The sequence below is a fragment of the Periplaneta americana genome, chromosome 2 (assembly GCF_040183065.1).
Source record: "Periplaneta americana isolate PAMFEO1 chromosome 2, P.americana_PAMFEO1_priV1, whole genome shotgun sequence".
NCBI lineage: Eukaryota > Metazoa > Arthropoda > Insecta > Blattodea > Blattidae > Periplaneta > Periplaneta americana.
Genome location: NC_091118.1, coordinates 38781443 through 38800588, shown reverse-complemented (window position 1 = coordinate 38800588; position 19146 = coordinate 38781443). Strand labels below are relative to the sequence as shown.

The 19146-nt window shown below is 34.5% G+C and overlaps 1 protein-coding gene across 1 annotated transcript; it reads right to left on the bottom strand.

Annotated features, from left to right (window-relative positions):
* Nucleotides 1–14429: 14429 nt before the first annotated feature.
* Nucleotides 14430–17699, bottom strand: LOC138695164 (apolipoprotein D-like). The gene is made up of 4 exons (XM_069819622.1): nucleotides 17689–17699; nucleotides 17520–17599; nucleotides 16500–16595; nucleotides 14430–14690 (listed from the first exon to the last, which is right to left on the bottom strand). The coding sequence occupies exons 1-4, from the start codon at nucleotides 17697–17699 to the stop codon at nucleotides 14557–14559; spliced, it is 321 nt and encodes a 106-aa protein (XP_069675723.1). The 3' UTR covers nucleotides 14430–14556.
* Between the last annotated feature and the right edge of the window lie 1447 nt (nucleotides 17700–19146).

Genomic DNA, 19146 nt, shown 5'->3' with positions numbered 1-19146 from the left:
ATCATATATTATATACATTGTATCGTATCGTATCATATCATATCATATTAGGAAACGATGGGCTGAAGTCGGAACAGGTCTGATCTAATCTGTGATTGAAGATGATTATTATGATGATTATGACGATAATTGTGATGATGATTATTATTATTACTGTTGTTATTATTATTATTATTATTATTATTATTATTATTATTATTATTATTATTATTATTATTATTATTACCTCTGATTGAGGTTCTGAGTGATATGTACGGTAGTGGCAAAAAAAAAAACCGGACCGACCCTTGTAGCTGATTTCAGAGCCTTGTTCACTCCAGAGCACGACAGACTGGTAACTAAGACTTTCGTAGTTCGAATCCTGCCTGGGAAGGAAACTTTTTTTTGTTCCTTATTCAAATTTATTCCCAATACTTTTCGATTGCTTGTAAAATTAATGTTCTGGGAATAATAAGTTAAGTAGTAAAATGTCGCTGCAATCGAAATGTATTGGGAATAAATTTGAATAAGGAACAAAACAAAGTTTCCTTCCCAGGCAGGATTCGAACCACGAAAGTCTTAGTTACCAGTCTATCGTGCTCTGGAGTGAACAAGGCTCTGAAATCAGCTACAAGGGTCGGTCCGGTTTTTTTTTTGCCATTACTGTACATCTATTATCAGGCAGTAGATACATCTCACTTGGCATGTGTGTCATTATTTGATTACATCTGAAGTCTGACTAGTGGAATATGTAGCTAATCGCCGATGTATGCAATGGAGGGAGAAAGGAACTGGCCACCCCACCCCATTACCTCCTGGCCTATTTGCCTCAAAAGTGGTGCCTTCTTGGTATCACTTGTGAGCTTCAGATCTGTCTTCGGACAGTTGACTAAACAACAACATATCATATCATGTAATCATATCACATCGTATATCATATTATATTTTACTACGTACACATAAATAGATACATGCATGTACTGTATCAATCAAACTCCTGTATCTCCTCATGAGGACCATAGGGCATTCACAAAGTGCCTCCATCGGACCCTATTTGTAGCCAACTTCTTCACTTCGCTCCATGTTTTCCCCTCCCTAGGAATTTCCTCCAGAACTGTTCTCTTCCATGTATTTTTTGGCCTTCCTCTTGTTCTACTACCCTGGGGGTTCGAATCCAAAGCCATTCTTTCTACTGCTCCATCTTCTTTCCTGATTGTGTGCCCTATCCAATTCCACTTTCGTCTTTTGATTTCTATTGTGATTTCTTTCTGATTTGTTATCTTCCATAGTTTTGAGCTTGTGATTATATCTGGCCATCTAATTTTTAAAATTCTTCGTAAACATCTATTAACAAATGTTGGCAGTTTATTTTGTATAATTTTACTTGTTTTCCATGTCTCACAGCCATAACATGCATGTATAGCTTACACATACTCATATACATATCTTACATTAAACATACAAATTCCTGTATGGTTCTTACTCATTTTACACAGTAGACCTACATATCCAAGCTCATACGTATATACCGTAATTGCAATAAACAAACCCTTAAACCAATCCAATATGTACAAGCGCAGAGTAAAGAGAAGTCCCATACATCGAACATTGGTCTCTCAGGCATCAGTCTCCACATAGAGGTGGTTAGGCTAGAGCTCAGTAACAAGGTTATTTTCTTCCAGTTTGCAGCTTCCTCTTTTTGCCATACTGGGCGTCTCGTTTAACACAACCTGAAATTAGTTCCTCTGATGGCACACTGCTGCCGTTTGGGAGGCCATAAATCCGTTTTCGGTAATGCCCAATTTACTCTGCGAACAGGTCCTGCCATTTAACTGTGTTGGAGGTGGAAGAATTTAAACACGACAGGGAGGCCGGCTTGTTAAGAAAAAAAGACTAATTTCGTGACACCACATCTGGATCTTTCGTACACATTGGCCAGTAGGCAATTTGTCACACGCGGTCTGTTTGATGATTTATTGGAAACAAAACACGAGTATATCACTTTTTGAATACATATTGTGTTGTGTTGCGAGTGATAGGGATTATTTTCGTATTTAAAGATACTTCGTCATACTACTTTTGACCTATAAAACGGTACGAAAGGACGTCTTTCAACCAATCATGACTTACCGTACAATTTTATCGCTTCCCTAGCATTTGTTTGTTTATGCTCGACCATGCCGAAATGTAGTAATTATACACCTGGTAGCAGCCCTTTAATGGACCTCATTAAAGTACACCTATTCATTAAAGTTCAGGTCTTCCACCAATCAGAAAACGCCATTGTAGCAACATGAAAACGCAAGTATCGATTATTGTCGGATATGCAATCGAAAGACAACTAGCGAAACGTCACGGAGGCTGGAAATCCAATACTGTCGCAGAAGGTTATGTTCTTTTACTATAATAAGTAGTGTTAATTGTAAATAATATTCAAATAAATTTAATTTCTCATGTCGTTTTTCAATGTCTAAATCAATTTCAAGGTTATATCAAGATTAATGTTCATTTTACTCTGTAGATTATATCAAGGTCAATGACATTTGTTCCTCGGAAAAAAATCAATACTTTCGCGTCTGCGCACATCTCACAATTTACGAGATATTGGACATGGTCAGTTCCGCTCCCCAGTCACATAAGAATAACATGAATACTTATGAATAATTTCAAGTTAGAAATAAGGTCGAGCATAAAAAGTCGTATGAAACTTGCCTATAATGGTAATTAAGACGCTCGTATGAAAATTATGAAACTCGCTTGCGCTCGTTTCATAAACATACTCGCGTCTTAATTACTACCATTATAGGCTCGTTGTATAATGTACTATTTTATCACTTCCCTAGTATTTGTTTCCTTGTCTGCCAACATTTCAAACTGCAAATTCTTTACGGTACTATAAAACATACTTTGCGATCGTAATTTGTTTCTCGCATAGATAATCGACTGAAAATGACGGCTTCGTTCAAACATTTTGGTGAAGGTAACATTAGAGAAATAGAATTTTACTAAGTCAATTCATATCAATTTTATTGTATTAGAGTACTTTATTTCTTCTAATCTTGATATACTTTCTCCTGTTTTTATCACCTCCCTACTTGTAGACAATCGTGCGAAATTGTTGCCTACATACAGGTGGATTCACACCAAGACTTGCTGCAAATTTTAATTCCGTACCTGTAGGCCCTACATGTTCCATAATTTTTCCAGATACCTGGACCAACAAAATCATAATGATGATGATAACATGAAAAAGCAATAATAATAATAATAATAATAATAATAATAATAATAATAATAATAATAATCGCATACACCACGTCGAAATTGATTCATCCTCAAATGTTAAATGTTTCCGTTGCAACTGAGCTATCCATATATAATTAACATAATGCAGATGATATTTAATCGGTTAACAGGTATCAACTTACTATAAATCTTGTTTCTTTGGATGGTCAAAGGGATGGGGAAGCTTGTGGCCAGTTTTTGCATCGTATCATTTGGGGTCATTCTACCGGAAAACGGATACGGTCGATTATCACAAGTTTTGTTTACACAAGCGGACAGCAGACTGCGCTGCAGTAGTATAATGACACTAAATTATTACTTGCGCCATTGAATGCCAGAATGCATGTTAGGCTATGCTGTAATTTGGGTGCAAACAAAGAGATCCTTTAGGCTAGGTACCGCGTGTTAATAGCAAGGAGTTTCTCCAGTCTGCTGTCAGTCAAATATTCAACAAATTCCTCTGAGTTGTCATCGCCTCCAAATACATAGAAAATCATTATAGTTATCAGCATAAGAATATACGTAAAACTGCGCGTGATTTACAAGTTTCGGGCGTTACCAGCCATGCACACAACCTGCTACAGTATTGGCTGATAGTTGGGAGCCGTTCGCAAGCTGGGCTTGTCAACAGATAACTATTGTGTCTCTAATAGTATACGTAATTTCAGCTTTCCAAGCTGGTGCCTCCGGTTCGATGAAGAGTAATTATTGGTAGGCAAAAGCTACGATAGCTAGAGTTCTTGACACAGTCTCTTTGTTCCAGCTGCTATTTCTGCACTTCTACATGGTTATCTGCCCTATTCTTTGTTCTCAGTCTATTCTATTAATAATTAGTACATTATGCAACGAGCCTATAATGGTAGTAATTAAGACGCGAGTATGTTTATGATGCGAGCGCAAGCGAGTTTCATAATTTTCATACGAGCGTCTTAATTACCATTATAGTCAAGTTTAATACGACTTTTTATGCTCGACCATAATTCTAACTTGAAATTATTCAGAAGTATTCATTTTATTCTTATCTGACTGAGGAGCGGAAGTGACCTTGTGCAATAGCTCGTAAATTGTAAGATGTGCGCAGACGCGAAAGTATTGATTTTTTCCGAGGAACAAATGTCCACATTGACACTGATATTAACCTAGAGAGTAAAATAAACATTAACCTTGATATAACCTTGAAATTGGTTTAGACATTGAAAAACGAGATGACAAATTGAATTTATTTGAATATTATTTACAATTAACGCTAATTATTATAGTAACAGAACATACAACATAACCTTCTGCGACAGTATTGGATTTCCAGCCTCCGTGACGTTTCGCTAGTTGTCTTTCGATTGCATATCCGAGAATAATCGATACTTGCGCTTTCATATTGCTACATTGGTGCTTTCTGATTGGTAAAACACCTGAACTTTAATGAATAGGTGTACTTTAATGAGGTCCATTAAAGGGCAGCTACTAGGTGTATAATTACTACATTTCGGCATGGTCGAGCATAAAATAACAATTATAATCATTATAAAGTTATTCAATTTGTCTCATCAATGCCCTTCCTGTCATCTCATAATTATTCACTCCATTTTCCCTCATTAACATTTCTCCATTTACGGTACTACTATTCACCATCGTTTATTTCCATTACTGCCCTCGTCTACAATATCATACCCATCTCCACCTTCACACCCAACTCCACCGTTTTACCCATCTCCACCTTCCCACCAACCTTCACCTTCATATTAACCTCCGCTTTACCAATTTCCATCTTCTTAACCATATCTAACTTCACATCAACTCCACCATCCACCTTCTCACCAACCTTCACCTTCATATCAATCTCCAATTTACCAATCTCCATCTTCTTACCCATATCTACCTTCACATCAACTCCACCATCCACCTTCTCACCAACCTTCACCTTCATATCAATCTCCAATTTACCAATCTCCATCTTCTTACCCATATCTACCTCCATACCCAACTCCACCATCCACCTTCTCACCAACCTTCACCTTCATATAAATCTCCACTTTCTTACCAATCTCCATCGTCTTACTCATATCTACCTTGTTACCAACCTTCACTTTCATATCAATCTCCACTTTCTTACCAATCTCCATCTTCTTACTCATATCTACCTTCTTACCAACCTTCACCTTCATATCATTAAATTCCAATTTCTTACCAATCTCCATCTTCTTACCCATATCTACCTTCTTACCAACCTTCACCTTCATATAAATCTCCACTTTCTTACCAATCTCCATCTTCTTACCCATATCTACTTTCACACCCAACTCCACCATCTACCTTCTTACCAACCTTCGCCTTCATATAAATCTCCACTTTCTTACCAATCTCCATCTTCTTACCCATATCTACCTTCTTACCAACCTTCACCTTGATATCAATCTCCATTTTTTTACCAATCTCCATCTTCTTACCTATATCTACCTTCACATCCAACTCCACCATCTACATTCTTACCAACCTTCACCTTCATAACAATCTCCACTTTCTTACTAATCTCCATCTTCTTACCCATATCTACCTTCGCACCAAAGTCCACAATCTACCTTCTTACCAACCTTCACCTTCATAACAATCTCCATCTTCTTACCCATATCTAACTACACACCCAACTCTACTATCTACCTTCTTACTAACCTTCAACTTCATGCCAATCTCCACTTTCTTACCAACCTCCATCTTCTTAACCATATCTACCTTCACACCCGACTCCACCATCTACCTTCTTACCAACCTTCACCATCATAACAATGTCCACTTTCTTACCAATCTCCATCTTCTTACCCATATCTAGCTTCACACCCAACTCTACCATCTACATTCTTACCAACCTTCACCTTCATATCAATCTCCACTTTCTTACCAATCTCCATCTTCTTACCCATATCTACCTTCACACCCAACTCCAACATCTGCCTTCTTACTAACCTTCACCTTCATATCAATCTCCACTTTCTTACCAATCTCCATCTTCTTACCCATATCTAGTTTCACACCCAACTCCACCCTATGCCTTCTTACCAACCTTCACCATCATAACAATGTCCACTTTCTTACCAATCTCCATCTTCTTACCTATATCTACCTTCACACCCAACTCCATCATCTACATTCTTACCAACCTTCACCTTCATATCAATCTCCACTTTCTTACCAATCTCCATCTTCTTACCCATATCTACCTTTACACCCAACTCCACCACCTCACTCATCTCCAACCTTCACCTTCATATCAATCTTCATCTTCTAATGCATCTTCAACTTCATACCCATTTTCACCTTCACATCCAACGCCACCATCTTACACAACTCCACTTTCTCACTAATCTCCACATTCATACAAGTCCACATTCATACCTATCTCCACCTTCTTACCAATCTCCACCTTTTTACCAATCTCCACCTTCTTATGCATCTCCACCTCCATACCAACCTCCACCTTTATACCAATCGCCGTCTTCATACACATCTCCGCCTGTATACAATTTCCACCTTCCTATTCATCTTCACCTTCATGCTAATCTCCACCTTCATACCAATCTCCATTTCTATTTTCTTGCTCATCTCAACTTTTTATTAATCTCCACTTGATACTCCGTTCCAGCTTCTTACACATGTGTACCTTCATATCCTCTCCACCTCTCATCTCAACTCTATCTACATACCAGTTTCAACCCTCATACCAATCTCCTCATACAGTATTCACCTTCAAACCAATCTCCATTTTCATGCCAATCTCCAGTTTCATATGAATCCCTATCTTCCTGCCCATCTCAATAATTTTATCAATCTCCACATTCTTAGCTATGTGCACCTTCATATCCATCACCATACATCTCGACCTCCCTACCCATCTCCACTTCCAATCCCAACTATCTTCATACCAATTTTCACATACTTACTCCCTCCGCCTTCGTACAGTCTTCACTTTCATGCCAATCTCCACCTTCTTACTTATCTCCATCTCAATATTCTTACTCACTACAATCTTCTTACCCATCACAACTTTCACACTCATTTCCAGCTTCATAGACCACATCTTTATCTCTATAAAACTAAACGTCACCTAAATAAATAGAACAACACTTAAACAAATTTAACATGCATGGAAAAATATAAACAAACCAAAAATACCCCAAAACAAATTAAAACTTAACTCAGTAATGTATTAAAACTGTCCCCACGTGGTTAAGAATTTCAAATGCTCTTTTGATTTCGACGTTTTAAGTACTTTCATTGGGTGGTACCTGGGGAAAATATACCTCAGGGCACGTCCTTACATACAACTGTAACCCTAAATACAAAATACTGCTAAAACAAAAAGTATTTGCAAAAAATTGTGTTTTTCTAGCATGTAGGCAGTTTTTGTAGATATGTTAAAATTAAGAGAACGACTCGATTTATTGAAGTTACAACTTTCTTGTAGAGTAATATGATACAAAGGTTTCCTTCAAGCACATACACCTCTTAACTCAAAAATGCAATTTTGCAGATATGAACTGCTTATCATCCAGACCTTTTAGATCTGGAGAGTAACAATTTTAGTTGCATGTTTCACCTAAACTTTATATTTCGTACCTTATACATCCAAAAATCTTATAGAATATTATTATATCTCAGACTGCTAGGCACTTCGTATCTGGTGGTAGCTTAATTTATGTTATTTTAATTGAATTATTTTTAACTGAATTCATTTCAGTTCATTTCATTTCACTTCACTTCCATTTAATTTTCATTTCAGTATATTTTATTTAAATTCAATTCTATTTTATTCATTCATGTGTTTATTGATGTATTCATTCATTCATGTATTTATTCATTCATTCACTGACATTTATTTATTTCGGTAACAGCTAAAAAGAAAAAAAAAGTGGTTCTCAGAAGGAATTACTTAAAATACGTTGTAAGTACTTTGCCGTTATTGAGTTGATGAATTACTTATTTTATGTACTTATTTACCCTTGCACCATCAATAAATAAAACATGTTTTTTTTATTATTTTTAAGTGGCACGGTATTTACACATAAGTACCTACCTACATTGTATTTTGAAGTACAGCGCTTCTTGCATTGTAAATTGTCTGAAAATTCATTTTACGGAAATGTAATCTATTTAAATATTATAATTTCATCTTAACAATCAATGTAATGCACTGAAATGCAAGAAGAAATTTCATTAAGGAGTTAGGTACAGCTTACAGCAGTAAAATTTTTGGAAATATTCAATATTTTTTTCCTCCATTACTGTATCTTGTACAATGATGATAATTGGTATGTGTAAAACACTGTTCTTCTGTTATATGAAAAAAAAAATATATATATATATTTTTAAGATTAAAAAAAAATATATATTTCAAAATTCACAACGGCGTTTTCCTCATAGCTCATAAACTTTTTAACTTTTTCGCGTTCTCTCTCTTTTATTTTATTGCTGAAACTCATGTTTACAATATCATGCTCTTTCAGCTACATTCCTTAATAAATAATATATTTTTTTTAAATAATTTATTAAATGGCGATCTTACTTGTGTTAATTACAGCTGTAAGCCGCACATACATAATTAAAACGTGTGAGATCGCCATTTAATCAATTATTTATATTCAAGTGTTAAAAATAGTGTACGAAAGATTCAACATGGATTTCTTTTATTTTGTGTTAGAAGAAAATACTAATATTTTACCATTTTTAAATGAATTTATTTTTTATCAGACAATCTATCAAAGGTAGAGAAGTGATTTTGCATAATGTTGTAGGTATAACATGCATAAGTGCACACAAAAAATTTCATTACAGAATGTTGGTTAGTTTTTGAGTTATGAGGGAAAAGCTTCATCACTGTACACTGAACTGCCACCATTATGAATTTTGAAAAAAATATATATACAAATAATTTTTTTTAATCGTAAAAATATTTTCATCATATAGCAAAAGGACAGTGTTTTACACATACTAATTTTCATTAATGTACAAGATACAGTAATGGAGGAAAAAAATATTGAATATTTCCAAAATTTTACTGCTGTAAGCTGTGCCTAACCCCTTAAAGACTTTGGAGACGGCAGCATTAATTTGTATTTTCCGATGTTGGCAGTATTGACTCCTTAAATTGACTTCAACCACGAATACATATCGATTAGTATCTCATTCGATGAACTTCTGGTAAGCTTTTTTGTAATGGTGAGAAAAATTCTTCCGCAGAAAAATAATTATATATTTTACTACTAAATTATTTCATTTTAATAAACCGTACGCAAATTCCTCACCTAACTGCGATATGCAGTACGCAAGAAAGAAAGAAAACCATAATACCTATTACTTTCACACCGTAGGCCTACTTTCGGTTCTACAGAATTGCAGAAAACCCGTTTATCTAGTTGTTAATGACTTTGCGTGCCTCATTTTAGTGTGACAATGTTTTTAGCTTGTGTTCGTATTTTACTTATGATATCGTACGTCTTTTGTTTTAAATAACTCTAGATAAGGGAGCAATTATTAATAAACATAGATGCTAACGCACCTATTAAACATCACTATCACGTTTAACTCGCTTTGCAATACTTGAGACCTTTTCTTAAATTTGAGAATGATGATACCGTTTACTGTTCATTTTTGAACTGATATTAAAAAACGTATACCCACACAAGAAAGTAAACTTATAGGGTGCTATTCATAGACATTTCGCAGCACGCGCTACGAGCGTACTAAGCTAGCCCCGGCTATCCACTGGTTACTTGTACAGAATTCAAATCATATCCTATCGCTAACACTGGTTTATGAATACGAAAAACGCTGATAATCCACCGAAAGCCCGCGCTAAAAATGTCTATGAATACGGCCCTAATTTTCTGGATTGAAAACAAAATATATTTCCATAAATCTAAAAGGGACGATTATTGGCTTCAATTATAAATTATAATATGGTTTAAGTAAAACATTCCATAAATTTTACAATAATTAATATGAAATATAATATATTCATATAGCCTATTGTAATAATTTATCATGTCGCCGTTTCGGAAGAACAATGACGCAACTACAAAATTGGATTGAATATTAAAAACACCCATATCTAACTAGTACCATTTAAAAGTAACCAAAATTATAATATTTTGCTTTATTTCGATTATTATAATATACTTTTCTTAAATATACTGTATATTTATATATAAACGAGTTTTTTTTTTTTTTTTTTTTTTTTTTTTTTTTTTTTTTTTTTTTTTTTTTGCCGATAACAATCTATGTTGCACTTACGTCGTTGTTCCTTCGGAACAGCGATATTATGACGACTTATATTTTCGATTTATCCTACATTTAAAAGTGATATAAAGATCATTGTGTTACTGGTTTATAATCAAGTTTTAAGTATATTTCTATATTTTCATATTCTAATCACATAACTTGTAAACTATTTTCACGAAAAGCTTTGTCACAACAAGCCTGATCACTCAAATACTGATTACATAAAAAATATAACTCGTTCCAAAGTTCAAGTGATTTTACTATATTCTGGGGATTAAGAATAAATTAAAACTAAATACAAACATAGGTAAACTCTAATGATTAGACATAAAATACTAACGTTTCTAAAAACATAAAAACAAATTACTGTAAACTCTCTGCATACATTAAATTCGTCGTAATTATAAAAATTTAAGAGTTTTTCTTTAGCAAACTAATTTTTTTACACACTTCTCACCTATTACAAAAAATATTTATAATACTGTACTTGAACATCTACGAGTAGACACGGATGGAATAAGACGAGATTTCTGTGATACTGCTTGTTCCATCTCGTGGCGGTGTTGAGTACCATCACCGATCACGTTCGTAATAGGGATTACTGCTCACAGATAGCGCTGTAGTCGCAACAATGACGTAATTTTCGACATGAAGGATTTCCCGCGTCTCGTGTTTCAAGAAAATTATTTGTTCTTATGACCACATGAAGACAATATCTTCTCCAAACAACAATTGAGTGTTATTATCAAAATCTTGCAATGTCTGGTTCTTTAATAATATTATGACAATAATGTGTCATTTCTTCAGAAACGACAGGACACAGAAAATTTCACATTTTTCCCTCAGGCAATTCAATTCAATAGATTGGAATTATTTCGTGATATAATATAGTGCTTGTTCTCTTAATCGTGTTTTCTTTCTCCTTTGCAGGAATCCATATGAATGGCGTGCTGCTAGCAAGCAATGACAGAAGGAGACTATTTAATATGCATTATTGTTACTCTAGTAGTTGCTTTTATTAATGTGTTATTTGTAACATTATTATACAAATATGGATGAAGATGTCATAAAATTTACAGTTGGAAAGTGAAATATACTGACGATGATTTAATTTGTAACTGAGGAAAACTTTACTAACAGCAGTAGCTCAAGTCTATACTACATGCTAATGACTAGCATTATAGTTGGCTTGTAAACCACACACTAGGGAACTTCGGACATGTATGCTGGAATCATGGCAATCTTCATAGACAGTCTAGTATACATACAGTCACGAAGCTCATTACATCGGGAATATGCATCCATAGATAGTTGCTAACCACTAGGATCGTTACTATCGCCTCATCACAGACAATGCGAAATAGTACCGGCACAGTCTATTGTTCCTAGTTACCCTCAACAACTCAAGCTTCGTGACTGTATATACTAGACTGTGGTATGGCACTCTATTAAGAAGGCAGTGTTTTAATGCAATTTCATTACGAGTTACCAGCTGTTATTGTTTGGAAATTTTAGTTCTGCGATTATAAACACACCACGAAACTTGATTATCAGGTTTATGAACTGAATGGTAGTTTCTTCAGACCCTAGAAAAGAAACGTAGAAAGATGTAGAAATATAAAAGATGCTCAAAAGATATCTATGAAAATTACGTTTTGAACTGAATGCACGTTTAACATGAGTTTAGTATAACAATTCTTTTTATTTTATTTTTTTTTTACAACTTTGAACATGTATTTATATTAGACGATTGTCAAAATGGCCATGACTAGACCATGATAACCACGTGACTCCAATTGACGTCATAGCCGGTCTTTTTCGTTAGCTATGGGTTCGTAACTTCTGGCGTCACATCCGACTATTTAGTCAACAATCTAGTTTACTTCAGTTGTAAATGTAGCTTTGAGATACGTCCTGAGAACAGTAATATCGTAGTAATATAATGGTAACCTAAAAAAAAGTGAAAAGTAGTATTGGTAACAGTAGTGGGAGTACAATTCAAGCAAAAGTACTGCTGCTAATAATAGTGGATCAACAGCATTACTTGCGATAATGACAATTATAGGCTAATAATGGAAAGAATAATAATAATAATAATAATAATAATAATAATAGAGATAATAACTATGATAATGGTAACACCAATATTTGTGATAATGACATTAAGATTAGAGGTAGTGAAGTTGCAGTGAAAATAATAATAATAATAATAATAATAATAATAATAATAATAATAATGATAATAATAATGATAATGATAATAATAACAATAATAATAATAATAATAATAATAATAATAATAATAATAATTAGGCCGGTGTCTCAAAGCTACATTTTCAGCTAAAGTGAACTAGATAGTTATCTAAAAAGTCGGAAGTGACGACAGAATTCATGATCCAAAGCTACATGGTGCATAGCAATCAAGTTCGTAGTAGCTAATAAACGAAAATGCTTGCCTGATTAATGATTTGTTCATTAAATAAACATGAATACCTCATCAGCAAATGGGGTTATGAAGTCTGAAGATGCTTTGGTAGTGAAATAATGTAGAATAACACGTTAACTTTGAACATTGACATTGTTATACTACCTTATACAATGTTTTAAACATTGCTGTAATATGTTAGGCCCTTATCTTTTCCACATAACTCGTAATTAAACTGCATTATGACACTGCCTTCTTAATTCAGTACTGCACCGTGATGTCATGGTTTTTAGAAAAAATAGTCTATGAAAAAGGCCATGTTTCAAGCATACATTTACAAAGCTCCCTAGTTTACAAGTCAGCTAGTTGCTAGTCAAGTATGGACGAGCTTTGAGACTCGGCCTAATAATGAAAATAAGAGTCACTGTACTGTCAGGCAGTGGGTCCACGTGTAATATCAATAGGCCTAGTAATAATTAATAGTAACTAATAATTATTGCTATTATTGTTATTACGGAAATCATAAATGTAATAAAATACAAAATTTATAAACAGTACATTCAATAATAATAATAATAATAATAATAATAATAATAATAATAATAATAATAATAATAATAATCCAGTTTTACGTAAAATGAAGTCCATTCGAGGTGAGTGAAATTGAAACGCCGTTTTAAAAGAAATCTGTGGCGCTACAGCCCACGAGGGGCCAAGACCGACCAGCCGGCTGCTGGTCTCACGGCCACATGCTGAAGCAGAGGTGGACGATCATCCAACCAGAATGGAGGTATCGTGTGGTTAGCACGATAAGCCCCCCCCCCCCGCTGTTATAGCTGGTTTGCTTAACCGGATTTCGCTACCTATTGTAGCTCCCCAAGTGCATCACGATGCTGCGTGGACACCGGTCCCATACACTGGCCGAAATTTCATGAGAAATTTTCTTCCCCCATGAGGACTCGAACCGGCGCGCATTCCGTAACGTGAGTCCTAGGCAGGATGCCTTAGACCACGACGCCACGGTGCGGGACTTGAATAAGCTATTACTACTACTATTATACTTGGTGTGCCATTTATATTCGTACTCCTAATCATGATGATGATGATGATGATGATGATGATGACGATAAGGACAATAGCGGCGATGACGATGACTGCAATATTGACAATGATGATATTATGATTATGATGACGACGGAAATAATATTATGATTATGATGATGCTGACAATGACGGAAATGTTATGATGATTGTGAACACTATTATGGCTGACGATGACATCATAATAAATTATGATAATTATTACGATGATTATCAGAGAATCATTGTGTTTATATCATGAACGGTATTAAAACCACTAAAAAATACAACATGTACCACTTTAACGAGAAACGAAAATTACTATTAAAGTTTTTAAAAATTTCAAGTCTGATTAATAGATTAGCGCTGATAAAACCTGTTATCCAAATAATTAATAATACCTTATTTTATTTCTCTCTGTTTACAGTCACAGTTGGGATGCTGAGTGATTTGCCTTGTCTTCCAGCAGTTTTCTGAACGAGATCAGTTGTGAGAGAATCTTAGCTCAAGGATGTCCGTTAGTTATCGAGGCACGTCTGGGGGGTGTTCCGGAACGTCTTGGAGGACAAATGGTTGGCTCGCAGCACTTCCTTCACCCTCTTCTGGGTGTCCTCACTTGGATGTTTCTCCCGGGTCAGCACCCAAGCAAATTCTGTCAACATTATGTGTGTTTTAGGTCGCGTATACACAGGAATAATGTAATGCATAGCATGACATGAATTTTTGTGGACGTCGCATATGCACACAGCAAATAATACCGCGAATTATTGCGTCCACCCAGTCTGAGAATAGATGCCGAACATAAGATTGTCAGCGCAATGGATAGTTCGAGTATATAAACAGTCACTCAAGACTACATGCTGTTTATCTCTCCTTGTGGTTGGCTTGTAGGGAAAGGGAACAGGTTATGACGTGTTTACATTCTCAAACTATAATCTTTTCGCTGTAAGAAAAATCCTAATGTAAACAATAGCACGTAACTGAGGAGAGGCTTCATTGGCCGCAGCGTGGCGTCATAGATTCTCAGTACATGTTCCCGCCTACTCTTGTACATTGTTTCATATTACTCGTCAAGTAGACCTAACCTCACTACTATGCATTAGTTGCTTAGGAAACTTTTACTTTATAATTACTGTAATTAAATTATTTTAAACTTACGTCCTCACGTGAACAACTACAAGTTCAAGTGACGCCAGCTTGTTACAAGAACAGACTACCTCGGTATAACTGTTGGTATTCATCCGCGTTCATTGTAAATAAAATATAAAAGTAGCTTTTCTTTTACATAGTGTTTTACATATAATTGAAGTTATATTATGTTTCATCGTATTTAACAATTAGAATTCAATTTTTTATTTTCAATAATATAAGATTATGGTTTCCAAATACGGAACTATATTTTCCTGCGTCGTTTGAGTGTTTCGACTGGAAGCCAATCACGAATGTGACAGCAACGTGCTTGTATTTACATTAGGATTTTTCTTACAGCGAAAACAGTATACTCATTACACTGGCTGTAGAGTATTTACTATAACAATTACGCTTATACTGAGCGAGCATTCAACTGAAGAGGAAAGGATGGTATAATTTTAATATTTTTTATGCTCGACCATGCCGAAATGTAGTAATTATACACCTGGTAGTAGCCCTTTAATGCACCTCATTAAATTACACCTATTCTTTATAATTCAGTTGTTTAGCCAATGAAAAATCATCTTTGTACTGATTGTACCATTATAAAACCGCAAGTATCGATTATTCTCGGATATGCAATCGAAAGACAACTAGCGAAACGTCACGAAGGCTGGAAATCCAATACTGTCGCAGAAGGTTATGTTTTGTTACTATAATAATTAGCGTTAATTGTAAATAATATTCAAATAAATTCAATTTGTCATCTCGTTTTTCAATTCTAAATCAATTTCCAGGTTATATCAAGATTCATGTTCATGTTATTCTCTAGATTATATCAAGGTCAATGACATTCGTTCCTCGGAAAAAATCAATACTTTCGCGTCTGCGCACATCTCACAATTTAGAAGGTCAGTTGCGCTCCTCACTTAGATAACCATAACATGAATACTTGTGAATAATTTCAAGTTAGAAATATGGCCGAGCATAATAAGTCGTATGAAACTTACCTATAATGGTAATTAAGACGCTCGTATGAAAATCATGAAACTCGCTTGAGCTCGTTTCATAAACAAACATACTCGCGTCTTAATTACTACCATTATAGGCTCGTTGCATAATGCAATATTTTCTGTACACATTTTTCATTTGTTGTATTTAGAAACACCATTGCTACAACAACTTAAATTTGAAATTAGATAAAAAAAATTGGGGTTCAAATTTTGGGGGGGGGGGAAGGTACCAATATACAGCAATTTCACTTTTCAACCAAGAATCGCATTTACAAATGAAAATAAATTATAAATAAATAAAATTATGTCATACTCACGTAGGTTGCCAACGAAGAATATATCTGCACAAGACCAGACAACCGCGTAACTGTGGTAGTCGGTTCCTACTATTGTGTACGGCGCGTGGAAACCTCCTAGAAACATGGTACATGTATTATAGCTAACGTGTTTTTACTTATTAAGAAGACATATTTTAATATAACATTTTTGCTGTTAGATGAAGAGGAAATAAAGATGAGCACATCAATTTATGTAGCCTACATCGCTTCCAGTTACCAAGTATATCTTTTATTTCGTATTTTATTTGATTTATTTATTTATTTTTTTGGTCCATAAATGAGCAAAAAACTATAGTACTTGTCAAAGGAAGAAAAAAGAAAAACAATAATAAAAACAGATAATATTACAATAGATAAATTCTGTAGGATTAAAAATTCATCTTTACGTAGATTATCTGTGAAGGTTACCATTTGTTATTAATGGAGAAAAATTCGCTGCGGCGCCGAGGATCGAACCCGGAACCCCAGTTCTACGCACTGGGTGCTCTAACCCAGGAAGGCCATAAAGGGAAAAGAACCAAAGAAGAAAGAATTGATCTAGTACGGTGGATTGAACTTCGGCGTATCTCAGTGGTTAGAACACCCAGTGCGTAGAACTGGATATCCCGGGTTTGATCCTTGGCGCCGGAGCGAATTTTTCTCAATTATCAATTAATTTGATTTGGTTGATTAGTTTAATGAGGTTATTTTTATTTGCTTAGGTACCTCGATTTAGTTACATTAGTTTGGTATTGTTATTTTGGTTTGATTACGTTATGTTATTTCGATTTTATCAGGTTAGTTCCATTTGGTTACATTAGTCTGATCTGTAGCTAAGACGGAACTTCAAACTTCCGTCGTACTAACCCGTAGTCAAGCAATATACCGCGTTACATAGACTCCAAATTATTGTGACAGGAAACGTATGGTGGGTAGATTACATAGCCTATATAGTGGATAGGCTAAGATCAATTTATGTAAGATATCTTAGTCTTCGTGTACTGAAGAGATGCTACTCACCGATTGAACGAAACTTGACGCCCAATGTGCCTTCATCGATCAGTTTGGCGGTACCTGTTATCGAATTGTAGGAATCAGACCTGAGGAATAATAATAATAATAATAATAATAATAATAATAATAATAATAATAATAATAATAATAAAAACAATAATAACTCATCTGGAACTTACAGTCCATATTCTGAATTCGAGGTAAAGGAACTCACAGCGTGTTGTACTCGGTGTGGTTGACTTTGATGGCGCCATTCCCCTTGTCGGTGTAGTTTGCGGTGACACAGATGCCTCCTGCTTCAAAGATGGCAAAATATCTTTTCTGTTCATACCACAGGCCGAGGAACTGGAAACAAAAGAAAATCAAACCGTTACCATAGGAAATAACACTTTTATTTACGATTCACGTTATGTCTCTTTCTGATAATGATGATGATGGTAATAATAATAATAATAATAATAATAATAATAATAATAATAATAATAATTATTATTATTATTATTATTATTATTATTATTAGTTTGCTCCATTATTATTATTATTATGATTATTATTATTATTATTATTAGTTTGCTCCATTATTATTATTATTATTATTATTATTATTATTATTATTATTATTATTATTGCACTTCTTCAAATAATGAAATTGGCAGTGACCAAAGTCCATATGATAGTCATACAAAGGAACTCGCCTAATTCTTAAAAGCAATCTCTACATGTGCGTGCATAGGAAGTTTAATATTGAATGCTTAGTGGAATTATCCTAATGAAATGCACAGGAAAACTACAAGCTGTAAATTAATGTAAAATATTATTTAGTATAAGCAATTAATACACAATTTAATCCACCAAATTAAGAAAGGGAATTCCTGAACACAAAATGCCTTCTTGTTTTAAACTGAGCAACAGTGTACTTCTTTCTTTCTCCAACAGAATTCTTAGACAGGACATATTGCCGACTATTGCGTAGACAAACTTCGTATAAGTTCTAGTATAAAATTATCAGTAGGAATCTTTGGCCCCTTTGACTCCCCTACCAAACCCACAGTGACATTTATAATTTATCTATAATAGTACATTATGCAACGAGCCTATAATGGTAGTAATTAAGACGCGAGTATGTTTATGAAACGAGCGCAAGCGAGTTTCATAATTTTCATACGAGCGTCTTAATTACCATTATAGTCAAGTTTCATACGACTTTTTATGCTCGACCATATTGATTTTTTCGGGCAATTGGTGAAATGAATCTGCGGGAATATGCTTTGTGAAAGGCTGGAAGATGACGGTGAATTGATGTTAATTTGTGTGTTGTTTTTTTCGACTGAGTTTAATATTGTCTAATCTCGCGCTAGTTGTCTTTTGATTGCATATCCGAGAATAATCGATACTTGCGCTTTCATATTGCTACAATGGTATTTTCTGATTGGTGGAACACCTGAAATTTAATGAATAGGTGTACTTTAATGAGGTCCGTTAAAGGGCTACTACCAGGTGTATATTTACTACATTTCGGCATGGTCGAGCATAAAAAATATTAAAATACAAAGTATATAAAAAATCGACATTCCATGGAAAAAACGAAAAATAACATCTGGGAAAATATCACCTCTATTTCTCAAAATACACT

Bases quoted from the DNA above. Each gene is read 5' to 3' on its own strand.
- LOC138695164 (XM_069819622.1), bottom strand. The intron at 16,596-17,519 runs GTGAGTAGCATC...CCATGTTTCTAG, and splicing joins CGTCAAGTTTCGTTCAATCG to GAGGTTTCCACGCGCCGTAC. The intron at 14,691-16,499 runs GTGAGTATGACA...TAATGTTGACAG, and splicing joins ATTCTTCGTTGGCAACCTAC to AATTTGCTTGGGTGCTGACC.